The sequence below is a fragment of the Falco cherrug genome, chromosome Z (genome assembly GCF_023634085.1).
Source record: "Falco cherrug isolate bFalChe1 chromosome Z, bFalChe1.pri, whole genome shotgun sequence".
Taxonomy (NCBI): Eukaryota; Metazoa; Chordata; class Aves; order Falconiformes; family Falconidae; genus Falco; species Falco cherrug.
This window is the reverse complement of record NC_073720.1, coordinates 9,380,530-9,400,640: the sequence shown is the minus strand read 5'-3', so window position 1 is coordinate 9,400,640 and position 20,111 is coordinate 9,380,530. Positions and strand designations below refer to the sequence as shown.

The 20,111-nt window shown below is 43.2% G+C and overlaps 1 protein-coding gene across 4 annotated transcripts in view; it reads left to right on the top strand.

Moving 5' to 3' along the window:
* The window catches only part of KIAA1328 (KIAA1328 ortholog), a 180,386-nt gene extending 167,387 nt beyond the window's left edge, over positions 1 to 12,999 (top strand). For all 4 annotated transcript variants that reach the window (XM_055698976.1, XM_055698975.1, XM_055698977.1 and 1 more), the window contains one exon: positions 9,662 to 12,999. In XM_055698976.1, the coding sequence (XP_055554951.1) occupies positions 9,662 to 9,875 (214 nt within the window). In that variant the 3' untranslated portion in view covers positions 9,876 to 12,999. The remainder of the gene's footprint in view (positions 1 to 9,661) is intronic.
* Positions 13,000 to 20,111: the final 7,112 nt, after the last annotated feature.

Here is a 20,111-nt window from a genome sequence, read left to right as displayed (position 1 = left end):
CACTGTGACTTAAATATGCAACCCTTTATGAGAGGTTTAGTAAATTATAAAAGAAAGAGCACAGTTTTAAAGGTGTTTCATTGAATTAATGTTTGTTTTGAGGGGAAAGAAAGATGCTTGGGGAAAGCTTGGAAGAGCAAAAAACTGAGGAGAAAGACTGTTAAGGCAAGAGAAGTAGGGGTATGAGGTATGGCAGAAAAGATGATGACAGTTTAATTTTGGCCCAGAACAATAAAGGGTGAAGATCTTGCTGAAGATAATGCGTGATGACAGAGTGCTTAAAGGGAATAAAAGCTAAGCATGCTCTGAAGTGCAAAGTTATTATGTAATATCAGAGCAGAATCAGGGCCGCAGGTGCCGTACATATACTGAGGTTCATTTTCTGATCTGAAGAGCTTTCAGACTTGATGAGACAGAAACAGATATGTGGGAGGGGAGAGGGACAATACAAACAGTGATTACAGACGTGGTTGTTAAATGCCATGGTAGTTCCATGGTTCTGTAATTTCTTTCTTTTATACTAAAACTTCATTCTAAATTATTCTTCTGTCGCTGGCACATCTGATTTAAAAGGCTTTTTTACTTCCTAGCACTCTTTGTTCAGCCTTCACACAAAATTATTACAAGCTCAGTTATGCCAATTCAGCTGCCTGCAGCCATACCTTAAAAGAAATTATCTGGAGGGTTTGTTGTTTTTTAGCTACTAAAGCACACAGAGACAAAAACAATGAAAAAGCCCTTTCAGTTGTATGTGATGTGTTGGTAACATGGCAGCAGGGTCTGAGCGAAAGTCCTCTGAGGAAATAATAGAAAAGGCTGAGTTACCAGGAGCAAAGAGGTAGGATAACTGAGGATTGAGAGCGTTGAGGTGGGAGTGTGGAAGGGTGAGGAAAGCAGGTCTTGGTCTCTGACTATCAGGTAAGATAGCTTGTTTAGCAAGGAGGAATGAGACCAGCAGCAACTCTTACTTAAGTAATGACAGATGGTTGTATGCTATCATAGGTGGACCCAGGGTAAAAAGTGAGGAAGAAAAATCTCTGGCCAGCCCTGCCTTATACGAGGCATAAGTTTTTTCAGATGCTGTTGCTGGATCCGGTGTCCTTTAGTGCACTGGCTCTGCTTGGTATGCGAAAGGCCAGGGGCAAACCAGCAGTGCTCAGGCCCTTTCAAGAGCCAAAGGTCTCTGTAGCTCTTTGCTCCTGTTTATCACACTGGGGAGGGAGGGTTGTCCTGTAACGCTGCCAAACACAGCTTATGTTGGTTAGCAAAGGTGTGATGTTGTTACTCATTTCTGCTGCTGCTCTCCAAATGCTCCTGCGCAAAGGCTGTAATCTTTGATGCCACTTTCCACAAGATTTAGTGATAAATTGTCAGTAACCCCACAAAACAAGTTATTGAGTTCGTCGGTGATGTAGATCTTGCAGCAGACAGTGATGTGTTGCAGTGCAGTGTATCACTATGTACATGTGAGAGAAGGACCTGTGGAGCAATGCAGTGGCAGCAAAAAGGCTGTTGTCATCTGAATCTGCACAGACAAGCGTTGTATGAGTGCTGGAGGGAGCTGATCTTCTCTCTGGTTTTGTGTAACCGCACTGAGGGAATATGGTGCTCATTTCTGGGTGATTGCTTACTGGAAAGATATTGTCAAAGACCAGAGGACGGTGGCAAATTCTGTTGCTATGCTAGAGGTATTGATTTATGAGAGAAGATTAACATATATGTGGCCAAGATAAATGTTGACTGATACTGAAGCAGAAGGGAGAAATGTAATACTGTTCAAATACTTGAGGAGTATTTGCACCAAAGAAGGACGCTTACTTCTCAGTACAGTGCCAGATCTTTAGCTACAACTAGCAGCGTGGAGCTGGGAGGAAGAAAATCCTCTTTGTTTATCTCTAGCTGACTATCAGAAACATATTCTTTTTGCAGCACATACCTTTTTCTCCTACCAAACTCTGAAGCAAGAATGCATGGAACGTTTGTGTCACTTGCCATGTTGTCCTGTTCTTCTTCATTGTACGTTATATAATTCCCACTGGACTTTGACTTATCTATTTAAACTGTGTGTTCTTTTGGAGAAAGGATCACTCTTACAAGTGGTAGTAGAGTTGATCCCCTTGATCCAGATGGAGGCCATTTAGGTTATACTGTAGCCTATAAATAAGTAATAATGGTAATGATAGCGTGAGATCTATTTGGCTGTGGAATGGCTTCCCAAGGAGAATAGCGAGAGGCTGATTGTTAGCAATGGATGTAGGAAGCACACTGTAGGGAACAGTTCTCAATCAGCAGGGAGATGGCTGGATGATCTAATAAGTCTTTTCCTTCTCTAGGTTATGATTCTGTGAATACCACCTCAGAGAGTTCTCTAAAAGTCTCTGATACTGTAAGCTCTCTATTACGTGGGTGTGGGTTTTACAGCACTCCAGGAGGCTCTTGCTGAGGACACTGTGTAAATATATTCTGTTTTACATTGTGTGATGCATTTTAAATAAAAGGCCCAGGTCTTTTTTTAATTGGTTTGAAGTATTCTGCAGTCTGATCTTTTTCTTTAAGAATTAAGAAACTTTGAGATGCCTTTGGAAAATAGACACCCATTCCAGGCAAGAAATACATCCTAACCTGGAGTTGCTTTAAATACATACATAGCACTGTTAAATTTGCCTCCTCCTGTATCCCACAGTGAAGTGTGTGCTCTGAGTCCCAACCTGCGTGAAAGTAAAATGGGCATCTCAGACTAACTGGCTCAGTTAGTCTGATTCTTCATTTAATCTTGCACATTCTCTTGATGTTTCAGCCTCAAGAATTGCACTTCTCTGTGTTCTTTTTCTGATTTTGTTATCTTGAGAGTCAGTACATGGGAATATTCCCATGGGTGTGTTTTGGTCACTGAAGATGCAGTTCACACATGACAGGCAAGGTCCCCTGTCCTGACTTGTGGCCTTCCAGGGAGTGACTGCAAAGTCAGTGTGTCTTTCTCAGCCTTCATTTTCTGTCTAACCAGTCTCTCATGTTCACTGGCATGTTCATCTGAAGCTTGCTTGACCAAATAGCATGCTGGTTAAAACCTGGATTATACTTACACAGAAGGGAGGGAGAGAAGAAAGAATCTGAGACATCAGCTCAGACCTGTGGATCCTGAACCCAGAAGTCTAGGGACACAAAGAAGAACCAGTGGACATAATGCATTTGGATTTTCAGAGGACCTTTGTCAAGGTTGCACACCAAAGGTTGTTAAAGAAATCAAGTTTCTGCAGGATTGCAGGAAAATCCTTCTATGGATTTACTGCTGATTAAATGATAGCAGGCAAAGGGATTCAATGTTCATTTTTTCGTGGTGCAGAAGAGTAAGCAGTGGGGTCCCCCAGGAACCCACTGGACTGGTTCTTCATCAGTGACCTGGAGTAAGAAGTGAAAAGCAAAAATCTCCTGGGTGACCTGATAAGTTTGTGTATGATACTAAGTCCTTTCAGATAGTCAAATGCCATGTCAGTAGCAACAAACTCCAAAAAGGGATCAAAATTGAGTGGATGAAAATGTGATTTACCTACGGAAGTCATCAACACCATGCCTACATGATACTGATCTCTGAGCAGTTGATGAGGATTTATGAAATTCGAAGCTTCCTAGAGCTTCACAAAAGATTGTGGATGCATGCTGCGTTTTGATTCTGATGTGTGCTTTTGGTCTTTGCCTCTCCAGATGACGTAGTGGAAGCTAGAAAAGGTGTAGAGGGCAATTAATTTGATCAAGGGATGAAGCAGCTACCATAAAAGGAGAGACCAAGAAGCTATGACTTCGGATAGGAAAAGACTGAATAAGAAAATGACCAGGTTTTGCAAAATTGAGAAAGTGGTGTATAAGCTGAGTGTGGAACAGTTTTTCATCATATCCCACCATGTGAGAGAGACTAACTGCAGTCAATCCATAAAAAGCACTTGATGGCACTAGCAGGATAACAGATTAGAACAGAAAACAAAAGTATGTCCTTCAGTAACAGTGAACTTCCTGAGCCTGCTGTCACAGGACATTGTATAAGCAGTGGGTTAATAAAGAATCAAGCAAATTTATGGACAACAGGTTGGTATAGGGATGTTGAAAGGATGTTCTCTAGCTTCCCTAATGCAACAATTACGGGTGCAGGAATAAAGACTCTTTAACTGGGGTAGAGTTCTGCCCTTTGTCCATAGAGCCAGGGTTAACTTGGGGGTGGGTGATCAGTCATCACAGCTGTTTTTCCAGATAACCTCAGGTTGTATCACTGGTGTGGTGTCTTCAGGTTTGGGGTTGTTCAGCTGCTGAGGCCACTTCTTATCTGCATCTGTTTTTTCTCTGCTTTTATTTGTTATTTGATCCAATCAAATAAGGATTTGATATTTGCTTTATAGTCACAATAATCTCAGTTTCATTTTCTGTAAAATGGGTCTGTTCGCTACCCCTTGAATGTGTTTTTCGCTGTGTTTAGCATTTGTAAACTGCTCGGAGGCAGGTGGTGTTTTATGAATACAAAATAGTGTTAGGCTTTGTACTTAGGTACAATACTGTACTGTAATTCAAAGGCAATTCATGTAACATTAGTAAATCACTTTGAACTTTATGTTGAAAATATAAGCAGGAGTATAAAAATAAACCTTTTTATTTCCTCTGGTATATACAGTTAAATAAAGTAAGCCTGTACGGCTACTAATCTCCAAAACCGTATTGCCAGTATGCTTTGTTGAAATGCCATCACCTTGCAGAAGAGACATTCTGTGTGTTTTGTACACATTTATGGTTGAAGAATAAATTTTCAGAGACTGTAAATGAAAAGATATCACTGAACATAGTGATCAAATAATATCTGACACTGCTTGTTTAAAGAAATATACATATATCTCACTGCCAGAGTATTTATGACTCCAATAAGTTTAGTTATTTTGCCTCATGGGAAAATTCCTGCTTCTCCAAGTATCAAACTTGTTTGGGGTTCTGCGATTTTTCAGGAAGGAACAAATGATATTATTAGTTAAAGGGGGCTGCACAGTATGAAAATACAATAGTGTAGTCTAAAAATCGAGCAGCATGTAAGAAATGTATTTTACTAGCAATGGGAAATACACAAACATTAAAAATTCAATGACATATCCCAAATGTCTAAATAGATAAACAAACATCACTGTTCAGCCTGTTGATGCAAGGATGCTCTGTGGTTACCTTCAGGAACACCATTCTCTCTTATATCTTGTGCTGTAATGAGCTCTGTACATTACTTTTGCATAATCTGACCATTTTTTAGGTACTGTACATTGTGGGACTGTCTGAACTTTTGATTGCCTAGCAAGTTTTATTAGACAGAATACCAAGTGTTTTTCAGGTGATTTCTCAGCAACCATCCTGGGAATAAGTGGTCTTATTCTCTGTTTCCCAGAGCAAAAGCCACATTTGTGTGTTTGTCATAAAAATGAGAGAACCTTCCTTCCCATTCAGTGTGAAACATGGTACAAAGTAAGATGCACCTGTAGATGTTTATAGAGAGTTGTATTCCTACTGTGCAGGCAGTGAAACAGAAACACCACAGAAGGAAGGATTTGGCTTGGTGCCAGCTTGTGTTTATTTTTATAGTTTCCCTCTTTTAAATGTGAACTTTTAACTAGCTGTTCTGAATTGCAATCCTTTATGGTGTTTCCTGTTACCTTAGTGATGGACTACAAAATTATTTTACATGAAGAGTTTATAAACTCTACTAGATACTTATCTAATTAGGAGCCAATGCTGAAAGTTTCCAATAAAATTTCCAAAAGCACTTTAGTGGCTGAGGAGCCAAATTTCCCGTAACCCATGTTAATTGTACAGAAGAGATTAAGGGAATACTGTTACAGCACTCTGTAGTGGATGATCAGGGTGTATTTAGCCACCCAGGTCACAGTTCTGCGCTGATCCAGTTGTACTGGCTTGATCCTGGTGGTACCTGCCTCTCAGACAGTTTGGACATCTCCATGCTGCTCTCTGAGCCGTATTTGGAGTTCTACTACATTAAAAGCAAAGTTTAAACTACTTCATTGAAAGAAGAACTTCAAAGCTTACCTTTGTCTGTTCTCTCTACTCGCATCTCTGTCCTCTTGCACGTGGCCCTGCCTTCCTCATGCTTTATACACTAATTCTTTGTGTTCCCTTTCCTGATGCAATTTTGGTAGACTTTATGATAAGATTACTTTCACCAAGCTTTAGCTGTCTAAATAGTTAGACTTCTAATCCAAGGTTTTTGACTTTACAGATTTTCTTTTCCCATTATGAAACATGCAGACTCTCAAGCTCGTGGAAGTTAGATGAGAAAATGTACATGGGAAAAGTGTCAAAACTAGGCTTAGAAAAGAGATTGTTTTCCAGTCTGTTGCAGCAGTGATCTTGACTTCCCAGCACACTGGCAAGTGTATCAAAAAGGTGAAGACAGACTGAATTGTCACTATCCTTAAAGGGATAGTTGCCCACCTCCTTTTCCTTCTGTTGAAAAGGCAAAACCCATCAACGAAAATGTGTGTAAGCATCTAGCAATGATGGGACATTTGATTGCTTGGTTGAACATCTATACGTGAGGAATTTCTCTATGTGGCTTAATGTACAGTGTGGTACTTCCGCAGAATGTTTGGGAATTTTTCTCCTTGGGAAGCATGGACAATATGAGGGCACCCTTAATTGTTAATTTGTATTAAAAGAGCATTCAGTATTCACCAGGCAAGTTTGCCTGATCAGTTTTCCTGTATGAAATCTCCTGACTTGGGTGCCTGATCCTGCAGCACAGCTTTGACTTTATTGAAGCCATTAAGTGTCATAGTAATAAAGCCTGTTTTTTACTTACGCACTTATTAAAATCACGCAAGGGATACACATCCTGGTTTTACAGAAAGTTGCATTTCAGGATTTGAGAATTTTGATTGTGTCTCTTTAAATATTCAGATACAAATAAATGGTGAGAAAATTGTCTTTGTGAGCTTCAAACCATTCTAGGTCTACTCTGTTGCCTCCAGCCAGATGCTGTCTATGTTGCCTAGACAAACCAGGGCAAACTATTATCATGGGATTAAACACTAAATACCTGCAAGGAGCATTCTTTTTATCAGATGGTGCTCTGTTAGCAGAGTTCATTCACTTTATTGCATATATAACTGCGGTGTCAAATAGACTGATTTACAACACCTGGTCTTTTACATAATCTTTGCTATTTGCTGTGCTTGTAATCTGCCAAATCATTTAGCCTTCCTGATAGCAGAAATGCTGTAAAACTTAGATAAACTTGCAGAAGAAATGAACTCGAAGGTACTGCTGAAATCTAGGGCCTGCACATTTGCTATAAATGCACTGGCTGGTTTGGTTTCCCCCTACCTAATCTGTGATTGAATGTGGCTGCTGGAGAAATTGAAATTTTGTGATAGCACTACAGTCAGAGGAGATAAGCATTTGTATGCTAGACTAGATTAATCTAAAAAAGAAGTTTTAGGTGTGGCTAATGAAACCAGTATATGTGTTAACTGGGTTTCTTTGGGGTTCAAAGCATCTGTGTATATCTATATAGAGTCTAGTCCAAAACTTTCTCTATGTGAAAAGTCTAATATAGCTGTGTGCTAGTTCTCACTATCAGTGCAACTTATTCTATCATAGGTTAAAGATGTCTTTAAGGAGCCTCAGTTTTTAGAGGGTACTTTCTCAATGCTAATACAAACAACAGACCCCTCTAAAATGGTCTTGCTTGGCTGCCCAAACCCCCTATGTTCTTCCAAAAGTTTTAATTAGGCTAACTGTAAGGCATGACATTTGCATAGGGTTAGCCACTTACATGGTCTAGTTGAAACAAAGCTGTATTATTTTTTATCGTTGTGGCTTTGTTACTTATTTTTGCTGTTAGGGGTGATTTAATCAGACAGATAATAGAAAGACATGTAGGCAAGCTAAAAATGTGAAAAATAAATTTGCAGAATGTGTTTCTGATTGGGTGAAATGCAAGCTAATACATCCAAAGGAAAGTACAAAAAAAATCTGTAGGTAGTCAAATATAGGAGAGAGCCCTGCGAGGCAGTAATGTCAAGTCAGACTGTGTTATAAATGATGGTGACTATCCAATTGGAAGAAACAATATAAAATGAAGGAAACGAAAGTGCTGACTGTTCCACGTAGTCGTAGCATAACTCCCGTGGCTGGCATTAACATCAGTATTAACCCATCAGTACCTCAGTTAACTCTTTTGCGCGGAGGAAGTATTTCTGTGTCTCAGACTTAACCTGGTTGTGGTCAGGTTTCTGATGACGGTCGGTTCATAGCACTCACTGCTGGAGCTAATGGAGGAGATTTTGCATATTGTCACTAGTTTAGGGAAGGAGGGTTTTTTAGCTGATGTTGCTGCTGCATGATGCTATTGGACAGCACAAGACGTAGTCTACCTCTGGGAGATACATTAGCTGCTGTGAATCTTTCCACCAATAAACCGTTGTGGATATTCGTATGTAAGAATTTTTCATCCCATCTGAGTTCAGGAACCTACCCTAGCTGTCTGACTGACCTAGTTGCTTAGTCTTCCTAGACTCCCACTGTCCTGAAAGGAAAAACAGGGGGTCTTCTTACAGCAGGAAACAGCTTGAGATGTTTCCTCATACTATGCATGAACCCCTTCTGCTTGCAAGAGGGGGCCCCTATGGAAACGGACCAGTTATGCTGATACCTTGGGTTGGGTGCAGTGAATAATGTTCCGTGCGTGTAAGTCATTGAACGTGTGAATTATTTCATCAGGCAGGTTGGTGCTAACAACAGGATGGAACAAAGGGGACTTCTGGGTAAAACTCTTGAGTGATATCTCCTAGACTGGAGAACAGCCTCCCTGGGGAAGCAGTGGAAATGGTATTAGTTAAGACATTTAAAATTGGACAGGAGAAAATATATTGTAATGATCAATCCTGTACTGGTATTTAGATCAGGTCTTGTCTTGTGTGAATATTAATAGGAAGTCTCTGTCTGAAGTAACTGCCATTATTCAGTGTGCGTTACTAGCTAGCATGGGCTCGCAACCTCCCCCCACATCCGTACTTACACTTAAAGGACAGCCTGAGTAATGTTTAGCACCTTTGCCTTTTCTCTTGGTGCCTCAAGTGTTGATTTTTGTATTGCCTTGCTTAGATTATATTCCTTCAGTGCTTCCACCAGACAGATTCTATATAGTGCACAGAGATTTACAGGAAGCATGTGTAGTTTCTGGCAATAATAATAAAGTCTCCTGCGGTTTTCGAATCCCTGGGAAACTAAATCAAGTGTAGAGGCCTATTCAAAAAAGTGCAGCATGTGTATAATAAGTCACTTTACCATAACCTGTGTGGGTATGCCTTGTACCTGTTAAGTGTATTTGACTGTCATATCTGAAGTCTGTTCTCAGTCTCCAGAGTACAACTAAGACATTACACACCTGAAATGGAAAAGCTGACAGAACAGCTTGAAGTAACCTGAGCACCCATGCTTTGCTCACCTCTTCTTCACTACCTCTGTGTTGGTATTCCTCATAGGAACAATACAGCAGAATTTGTTCTGTGGTGGTAGCCCCCATCAGACAAATCTGGGTCTAGTCTGAATTATGACTGGATTAAATTCCTGTGTGATGTTCTGACGGTTAATGGAGCTCCATTTTCTTGGTGTGTTTCTGCAGGTACAAAGCCTGTCTTCTTGACCTGGTTGAAGCTATGAGTCCAATATCTGCCCCAGGACACCTCTGCAGAGAATCTTACGACAGGAACAAAATGCACATGCCTCGTCGTGGGAGCTACAGGCCATCGTCTTGGAGCCAGACCCCACAAAGCTCCAGAAGCAGAGCAGATGAGCTAGAGGAGAGCCAGCTCCTTGAGGATATTTTCTTCATTTGATTCACCTCATTGTTCTACAGCCCTTCTGCAGAATTTTTAGGACCTTTTCATTGCTGATTTGTTTGTGTTATATTTGAGTGGCAACTACCTGTCTTCCTTCTTCTAACACATAACTGATTAGCATCCAGTTTCATTTTGGGTTTAGTAATCATGGTGCAAGAACATTGGTGGGGTTGACCAATCAGACATCGTTAACTTTTTTTCTAATCCTTTCATGTGCCAAGTAATCATTCTAAAATAGAATTTCTAAAATCTACAACATTTTCTAATAGATTGAAGTCAGTTTTTCCAGCCTTTTATCAGAAGTATATCTCATTATTGATTTTTAGCTCTAAAGCAGTTACAAGAGCTGCCTGACATTCAAGAGCCACCACATTCAAAATAGATTATTTTCTAATTAAACAAGCCTGTTTAAAACCTGTCATGTTATAAAGGTACAAGCACTTTAGTATTTTTTTCAGTGACTTTATGATCAACATTCCAATATTTAACATGCTGGGGTTTTAAGGGGTATATTGTAAGCTCAAATATACAGTGTCTAATAACGTTAATAGACAATGCTGCAGGTTGATGTACTAGGCATCTGTCTGAAATATTTTCCTCTTTAAATCAGTGCTATTTGACAGAGTTTATGTGCTGGGTAACCTAACCCTGAAATAGCAGAACACAGTCAGACATTGTAATGGTCCAAAACCTGTTTGATGTACTTTTCAAGATGAAATATATTGTAGTGGTAGTATAAGAATGATCTTAAGACATTTTCAGTAACTTGCACTATTTTGATCCTGTATCCAGACTCCACTGTAAATAAGACAAATCAGTAATTATTTCCACAAGCAGCTCACAATGCACATTTCCCTGCTGGCTTTAATTATTCATGCTATATCTATTTCAGTTTATTTAAATGCACTTCCATCTACTGCATGTACTTGGTTATTTAAAGAAATATGCCGAATTGGTAAAAATGACTGCAGATTACAGGATTAATGGTCATTTTCTCCACAATGCAGTGTTCATATTTTATTGTAACAGTAGCCACCGGCATATGTTCCTAGAAATATAAGGCTAAAATACTCATTTTGCACAGTAAAATTGCAGCAAGGGAAAGGTAGAATTGAGCCAGCATGGGCAAGTTCTAGGCCATTTGCTCCCAAACAACACTTTGTGGGCCAGTACAGCTTTTCTGACAGTCTCTTTAGGCAACCCTGGTTATCTTAATGGCAGCGAGTTGCTGTACTGATCCCTGGGGTATCGCTGCTGCCTGCCTTTCACGTGTTCACTCCTCTGCAACGTTTGCTGCTCTGCGAGGAGCTAGCCAGGCTTCGCAGTGAGGCCCGCGGTGCATCTCTGATGAGAGCATCAGTGCAGGATATCAAGCATGTGCCCCGGGCAGCACCACGTTCTTACAGCAGGGAAACAAAAGGAGAATGAAGGGGAAGATGAACCTCAGGTTACTCTGAGCTGCTTCATTCAGGCCCAGTCTTGATCACAAATTAGGTGACACCCTTTCTGTACTCCCTAGCTGAAATTCAACAGCAGCTTGGAGAAGTTTAAAGGAGGGCAGCAGCACTGCTGGACTAGGAAATGACTACTGTGGAAAGGCCCTGCTTGGTCTCTCCTGTTGTTAGTGAAGTGTTGTAGTTCTTTTGAATATGTCTATTTGCTGTTGAATGTCCCTGTTGTTCTTCTCCCTGAGCCTGCAAAGGCACACATTTCTGCTTAAAGCCCCAAAGATACATTCGGTGCCCTGACCCAAGTATAGCAGATGGGGATATAGTTTTTTTCATTCTGCTGAATAGTCTGTTTCTTTAAGAGGGCAGAGAAAGGGAGGGGACAGAAGAGAAAAATGTACAAGGAGCAGTAGGAAATCTGTGGATAACCATGAAGAAATGACCAGCATATAGGTCTTAGGGTTTGGAACTAGTTTATGGTGGTTTTTTAGGGTTTTGTTTGTTTTTGTTAAAGTTTGGTATTTATAAAGAAACATTTCTCTGATTTCAGTCCAATTGCTTCTCTTTTTTTTCCAGTTTGACTGAAACTTTAATTGCCTTTTCTAATAAATGCTAACTGACCTTTTGAAAGAACAAAAAAATATGTGTATGTATATCTCTTGAAAGGTTCCTTTGTGTACCCAGTTGAGAACATTGTGTGGGAGCATTCTATTCTTTGGTTTCTTTGTGGGTGCTAATATTTCACTGCTTTAGGATTCCTTAGGATGCATTTTGCCCATTAACAATTGTAATTCTGAGGGTGACTTTTGACTTTAATCTGGTTTTGGTAGTAGCTCTTTTTAAAAGAACATTGTCAGGTTTGTGGGCTCTGTGCTTAAGGTGCTGCCCGTCAGCTACATGGGAGGCATACCTTTATGCAGCAAAGATTTCTAGAATTAAGGTGGTTGGAACATCTGATGGGTGAAGACCTACATGTTTTAACTGTGAGATGTGGATGAAGAAACAAAAGCTAGTAATTTGGTGGACCCTGTGAAAAGTAATTTTTTGTAATGCTGGCTGTTACTCTAATTATCAGCAGTACATTAGGAATAGTGTTTAGCAGTCAGTGCAAGCGAAGATATTTTGCCATGAGGCACTACAAAGTTGAAGTTATTAAAACATTTATAGCCTTAGAAGAAAAAAAATCAATGATTGTCAAACAAGAAGGGACAAAATCAGTAGCTGGGACTGGGAGGGGAATGTTTTCCATCTGCTAAAACAGTAGAGGAAATGCAAAAATTAAACTAGCAAAAGCAATCACTTGACAGTGTCCTTTTAAGCTCCTATATTAGGAAGCTGCGGTTGGGGAGTTCGTCAAGCCATAGACTGTTTGTCCAGTGTTCCCGTCAATATGCTTCAGCTACACATCGGGCTGTGTTTTACACGAGGCTTTGTGGAGCTGAGGCTCCCACCTATGCCTTCACCTTGTGCTCTTTCTGAGTGGCTCGTACACACACGCTTGATGAGTGCTTGGGTGGTCTTGCGTTTGTGCACCTTGCACGCAGTGGACCTGTAGCAATCACACGCTTTCCACCCCTAGCCTCTCCAGTCACGCTGTTGAATCCTGTCTTGAACATACCTTTATATATGTATGTGAGGTCTTAATCGAATACATTATATGGGGGTTTCATTTATTCTTCCGGACTGTTATTTGACTTAGCTTCTGGTTTGTTTTGTCCAGCTCAGATGTCTGTTCTGCCACTGACAATATGTTCCATATCATCATGTCACACGTATTGTGAATCCCCAGTTTGCTAAGATATATGAGATACTGGTTTAAACCTTCTTTTCTTCGCCAGGGTTTTGCTTGAGAAGGAGTGAGACCTCTTTTGGACCATGAAATGGGGGAGAAGTCTCAGAGTACAAAAGAGAAGAGAAGGGAAGAGCCTGCACCATGCTTTGGGACTAAAAGGTGGAATTAAAGAGTAAAGAACAAAGGATGGAGGTGAAGGCAAGAAAGGACCCAAGGTACAGAACTGTACCAAGGGATGACAGAAAGTATAGGTTGAGTGGAGCTGAGCCAGATGGTAGAGACGAGTTGTTAAAATATAGTAAGCTGATGAAGGAGAAGTTTGTGCTTATATCCTGGAGTAAAAATGTCTTCATGTGCTGGTTCCTGTAAGAGGCATGTGAGTCCCCACTCCGTGTCCAAATCGCAGAGTGTGCCTGCATTTGGGCAGCAACAGATACCTGACAAATAAGGGAAAGAAGGAAACGGCCTAACTTTAGCTGCTCCCCTTTAGAGCAGCTAGGCAGGGAGGCCAGAGCACAAGGAGGGTGATAGGGTAGAACCCGGTATAACCCCGGCATGGGCTGGATTTAATTGCTGGCAAGGGATGACGTTGCAGACATAGATGACAAGAATGTGAGACTGGATATAGCAAGAATCTGGACAAGGGAGAAACAAGCAAAACAAAATTTGCAGTGATCCAATGAGCTGTTGAGGTTTGGTGTTAAGGAAGGAAAGGGCTTAGCTATGCTTGGGAAAGATTGATCCTGAGATATCTAAAAGATATCCCTTGAAAGCACACATGAGCCTGGGGTTAAACTCTAAAAGTTGCAGCAGAGATTTTCTGAAATACAACCTCCAGGCGGTGTTTGAATTTGTACCATCTGAGGGGGGAGAGAGCACAGCCTGGTTAGTTAGAAACCTCCTTTTTCACTGTCACTAAATATATGAAATTGTGTGCTAATTAGTGTATGATTTATAAATTTACATAACTGCATGCTACATAAGACAACACAGAATATTGAATGAGGTGATTTCAACTGGCAGAAGCAGAGAAGGCTGCTCTGACTGGGTGGCTTTCATCTGGAAAATGTCTCTCGCAATCCATACCTGCTCCCTGCCTACTTGATGGCGTTTCTGCTCAGAAGGGCGATAAACATTTTACAATATTGTGGCTCCATGTCGCTGTGAGAGTACAGGCTACCTTGAGCAACTTTGGCATGGTTGTGTAGCAGAGCTTTCCTGTGATCCTTCAGGAGAGCGTTTTGAAGCAGAAGACAGCTAAAAAAGAGCAAGAAACTGGATCTGGTCAGTGTTAGTGCTTAGTGACTCCCACAGCTGTTCACGGGGGATGCTACTGCATCCCAGCTGCAGCAAGAGGAGGGGGATGTGGGGGAACAGGATTTGATTCCCAGCTCTGGGGAAGCCACTTTGCCTCCCTCCGCGCCACGGCTTGGGTTCTGCTGGTGACATGTGTTTACTACCACATCTCAGAGGGACTGTGACTTATGTTAGTGCCTGCAGCAGAAGGCGCTGGACGTACCCACCAATAATTTGTCTGTGAACTGTAAGCTCTAAGAGCAGAAACATATCAGCCAGTCATTCCCATCTAACAGAAACTGAAGCTTTCAGACTTCATATATTTTGAGGCTCGAAGGGGTCGTTTCAGGCATGGAGGAACTAAGTGGGAGAAACTCGGATGTCACTGAGAGGTGAGGCCCTGGCATATGTGAGGTGAGAGATGCCCAGACAGTCCCAGCAGACAAACCAATCCACAAGCTGCAGCGAGAGCCATTTTCCTTAATTCAGGAGTCATTCTGAGTATGCGAAAAAAATTACTTACTCATAGGATTCCATAACCAGTCTTGAGAGCGTATGTTCGTTCTTTCTGGTCTCCTCTCAGCAGAAAGGAGGAAAATGAAAAATTGGAAAAAGTTATCTTTCCTGATTGCTTACTAGCAACTACTTTAAGACCTTGAAATGTGCCTTTGATTAAAGCCATTGTCCAAATACAAAGTGTCGGATGTCATGAGCCTTAAGGACAATGTAGGAACCCCTCTGCTCTGCTAGGCCTGGTAAGGAAGGGAAGAACAAGATGAATTCAGACACAAAAGCTGGTTGTTTCTTAAGCTGGAGTTGACTGTGCAGAAGTTGCATTGAAATTTTAAAAGCACCTTGTCAAAATCTTCCAGTGTTTTATTATCCTTGCTGCTACAAAACTGCCTTATTTTGAGGTTGAGTTTGTCTAACCTTATTTTCCAGCTGCTGGACTTGGTTGTGCCTTCAGAAGCAGGATTGCAAAGTTCCCCTGTCGTCAGACAGTAAGTATCCCAAACACACTGACAAACTCCCCGTTCAGCCTTCTCTTTGATGAGATGGGTTCCTTTATGCCTTGTGTCCTACTGTCTGTTTTCCAGCCCCTGGATGATTTAGGATGTCTGTGTCTGAATTTTCTCTGGTATTTATGTGTCTTGAAGGGTTTACAGTAGAGCAGAATGCCCAGTTCTAGGTGCTGTTGCTGTGAATGCTAGCAGCCTGGCTTCATTCTGCACAGTGTTTCTCTTTTGACACTTTCAGGAACATTCTTTGGAGGTGTTGGGCTGGATACCTGCTCTCATTGCACTTCAGATCATGGCTTTGTTTCTTGGAAGCAGAAAGTCTGTGAGAGAAACGAGGAAACCCTACAAAATTTTGAAGAGTTGTGGAGGAAGAAATCATGTGAAGTAGAAATACCAAGCAGGGAAGAAAAAAAAAAAATATCTCAGGATTCAATTTGGGATGGAGCATGAATCTGGGGGTGCAGCATCTGTGAACTCAGCCACCTTGAAAACAATCTGAAAGACACAGGCTTGCCAGGATGGGGGAGACCCATACAGCAGAAACCCTCAGAAGGGACGAGTGAACAAAGCATGAGGTGATGATACCCATTAGCAACAAAAACAGACTTTTGAGCTGCAGGTGAGGAGGCGATGACATCTCCAAATTGCAGAGGAAATGGCTCCTTGTCAGTGGGCCTGGTCCCCCTCTATTTGCACTAGTGCCTTCAGCACAGGGATCTCATTACCAGAGAGTTTACTGGCAGATTGGAAGAATTTCACCGAGCAGTAATAAAAATGATCAGGGACTGCTAGAATTGACATAATGAGGAAACAAGATGGGAAGAGTCAGATATTTATAGCTGGGGTGAGAGAGACAATTAAAAGGTGGGGTAGGAGATGGACTGGGTGACCTGAAAGCCTTGATCTATTTCTAATAACTTCTTGTTGTCTGCTGTACAGAGGACTTGAATGTACCAGGTCTATCAATCTGACTCTCAACAGCCCTCACTTCCCATGTTGAGAAGCTCAGGTGGGTGTGCTCTGTCTGGATTGACACTGTCAGAATGTCACTGGTACTGTTTAAAAAAAAAATAGTCATCAGCCATGTTGTGGAAAAAAAATAACACGCTGACAGTAAAGAGAAAATAATTAGACCTTCATAAAATAAACGGCTGTAGAAGACCTTGCTGAGAGCAGGGTCGATTGGGAAGGGCTCCCAGGTTGTTCGGTGATGCTGAGCCCTTCTTGCTGCCTGCACATGTGGCCTGTGGAGTGGGAAGGTCCATGCCATACTGGAGGGAGCCGGTGTGAGCCTTTTCTCTGCAAGGCAGGTGCTGGGGCATGCAGCTCAGCAAAACTACTGCTCTTCAGTGTGCACTGATGTGCACAGGCTGTTGTCCCCGAGAGCTGCTGAGCTCCAGGGCCAGCTCCTGGGGCAAGCTCGGTGTCAGCCAAAACCCTGCTGGTCCTCCTGACAGCTATGGCTAGGTGTGGGGTTTCACTTCCCTTCCTACGCCCCCTGCACAGTGGGATCCAGCCTGGGGGACAGGCGGGCTCTCCTCTTGACGTGGCCCAACTCGCTGCCTCACCTGTGGGGGTTCCTGCACCGGGGTGTGGGTGGGTGCTCATGAATATTCCCCCATAGTTTTGCACAAACCCACTAAATTATATATTTTTACACAAATCCTATCAAACACAAGCAGCCATTGCATTCTGTTTTCCTGAGTTGGAGACCCCTGAGAAGAGGGAAAGTGGCATGCTGGCCCACCTGGATAATTACACAGCACCCTTACAGTGAAGGTTATTTAAAACCTTGACTGAGACCACGGCTGTCTGGCATGCTCCTCAGTGCTGCAAAGGAGAGAGCTCTGGGTTCGTTTTGGACTTGTGAGACCACAGCAGAGTTGAACACAGCCAAACTGGAGACACCTCGGTTCCTGGGTTTGCAGTCAAATTAAAATGCCGCTACTGAAAAAGCAACAGGGCCGCGCATGTTAGAGACACTTTGGGGAACTTGTAGAGCGGCATTTGTTGAGTCTGGTGGTGGAGTAGTGGCTCTGTTTTAATGATACCTGTGTGCAAAGGCCACAGCTGCTTTCATCCATTTCACATTAGTCTGACTTTCACAGAACAGACATAGCCTAGGGTGGTGGAAGGGAAAGAAAGGTGACCAAAAAAAAAAAACCCCACAACCAGCCCCACCATTTTTTGCTACTTTTTCCATCCTCCTGGACCATGATACCAGGCTCTGGCTGAGCAACAGTAATCTTATCCAGCATACTGTTGATTTAAGCCTCTTGGTTTTATATAACTTTGGAAATGGTAAACTATATTAATTTGCTGTGTTTTCAAGGGAAAGTTATTTATTGAGAGACATTTTTAACTCAAGTGCCAGGAGCCTTAAATCATTATAATAAATTCATGCTATTCAGGGTTTCTTACATTGTAATAAATTTGTTTTAAACATGAATGAGGAGATCCATGATTTCTTTAATATACTGTTATGTATTTCCTTTCAAAATGACACAGCTCACTATATCAAGTGGGAGAATAATAGTGAGAGATTTACAGTACTTAAGAATAACACAGCCTGGGAATGTGACATGTGAACCAACACCAGGCAGGGGGCTGGAAACTGCGGGGAGCCCACCACTGCTCCCGGCAGCGTGGCCGAGAGTTAAACAAGCGACAACAGGTCAAGGTCAGCGAGTGAAACTGGTAGCTGGGTGAAAAGCTCCCTGCAGGGTGGGAATCACAATGCAGCCTTGTATTCACCTCCCATTTGCTGTGCAATGCAAAACACCTGAAAGGTGACATGGACCGTCTGCTGTGACCTGGGAGGGCAGCTGCTGAACCTCTGCCTCACTGGAGCAGGACCTGAGCCAGAGGTTGGCTTCCCAGCCCGAGGGCACCCTCCCCTTCCTGACCTCGGGCACCCACCACAGCCTTCTGCTCCTAGGGACCCCAGCCACCCTGGCCACGATGGTGCACAGGGTGCAGATCCCGCAGTGGCCACCAGTGCCTGCGAAGTGTGGCAAGCAGGCGCCAGGTAAGCACTTAAATAAATTTCTGTCTCTGTTGTTAATCCTTGACCCCTCATTAAACCTCTGCTGGCCCTGCCACTCGCTGTTACACACATGGATGGCTGTGAAAGCAAGATGATAAAACCCATGGCTGGCTTTACGTCAAGTCCTTCTGGCTTCACAGGGGTCCTTATGGGCGAGAGGAGGAGGAGCTGGGCACAGCGAAAGCCTTAGTGATGCCAGCGCCCAAGGTCTGAGACAAATCCGCTTTGGCAGCGTGGTTGTGGCTTTCCTGGAAGGCGGATCCCCTCTGCCCCATGTAAACATCTGCTTGGTCTTGTGTCCCAGCCTGCTTCGGCTTGTCATGGAATGCTGCAGGAATGGGTCTCATGTTTGTGGTGATATTGGGATCAGGGTTGAGGGGGGCAACGCACCACAGTACCCAAAATGGCAAAGGCCAGTTGGTTCCCCAGTACCTAGTGAGTGTGATTACCACCCCGAGATACCTCATAGCCTTCCAGCTCCCCAGTGCACAGCCTTGCTGTAGAGAAATGAGGAGCTGTGCAGAGCCATCCTGCTGTGATGTGAAAATCAGCCCCCCAGGATGCCCGCGCACAGACTGGAGCACGTGCCTGGCTTTAAAGAGTTAATGAATCCTTGGTGGATGTGGATGTAGCAGGGGGTGGTTAAATGCTGCTGGTTCTGTGTGTGTGTGTGTCTCTGCTGCTGCCCCTCACCTGGCTGCAGGTGAGTTGTAGGACACCCGAGGACTTAGCTGCCCAGGGATGGGGCTGCCTGCACCACAGGGCTGGATGGCTCAGGAGAGGGGAGGAGGGGACGGGAGAGGGCCCCGTGTGCTCGCAGAAGTGATGGCAGGACCTCATCTGTCAACGCAGAAAAATGTCTGGCCAATAAACTTGCCAAACGTCCCTAATAAAGGGCTGGATGTGTTATCATGTAGAATGGTTTTATAGGGGACAGCCATAAAACGTGCACATTGCCCTTTAAAACGCCAGGACAAGGATTGATTCCAGCAGGGTGGCGGGAGAGGAGGAGGGGGAACAAGGCTAATTGGAAAAGGGGGATAAATCCAGGGGCTCGTTTCTCTGCTGTGGGTCCCCAGGGTGTCAGGGAGCAGTTACAAAGCGCGAGTCACTGCATTACAAGGTGTGCCCGGACCTGGGCTTCTGTGCTTTGTCCCCTCCACCCTGTGCAATGCTGGGTATCCTTTCTGGCATCTGTTTCAGCTGCTGGCTTAGTCCAGCCCTGTTCTTGCTCCTGACACCCAGCCCAGGACAAGCTGTGGAGATACCTCCACCAGCCTTTCCACTGGTTCTTCCTCACTTGTGCTTCTTCTTTGAATTAAGGAGGGGCTGCATTGCCTCCTCCTGTCCAGTTGCAGTTCCTGCTTGCCCAGTGGTCTCATCACCAGCTCCTCTCTCCCTGTCCTGCCTTGTGATGCCATTTCCTAGTCCCTGCCTGTGGAAGTCCACCGCTGCTGAGGAATGAACCACGGAGGTTTGGGCAGCAGCTTTGGGCCTCCTGCTCCATGGGCAGGAGACAGCCCATCCTGGGGATGCAGGTGTCTGTGTGGGGCTCTGTGTGCATAACCAGGAGAGGGGGAGCTGGAGGAAGGTCCAGGGTATGTTTCGTAGCCATCAATAAATACATTGTAC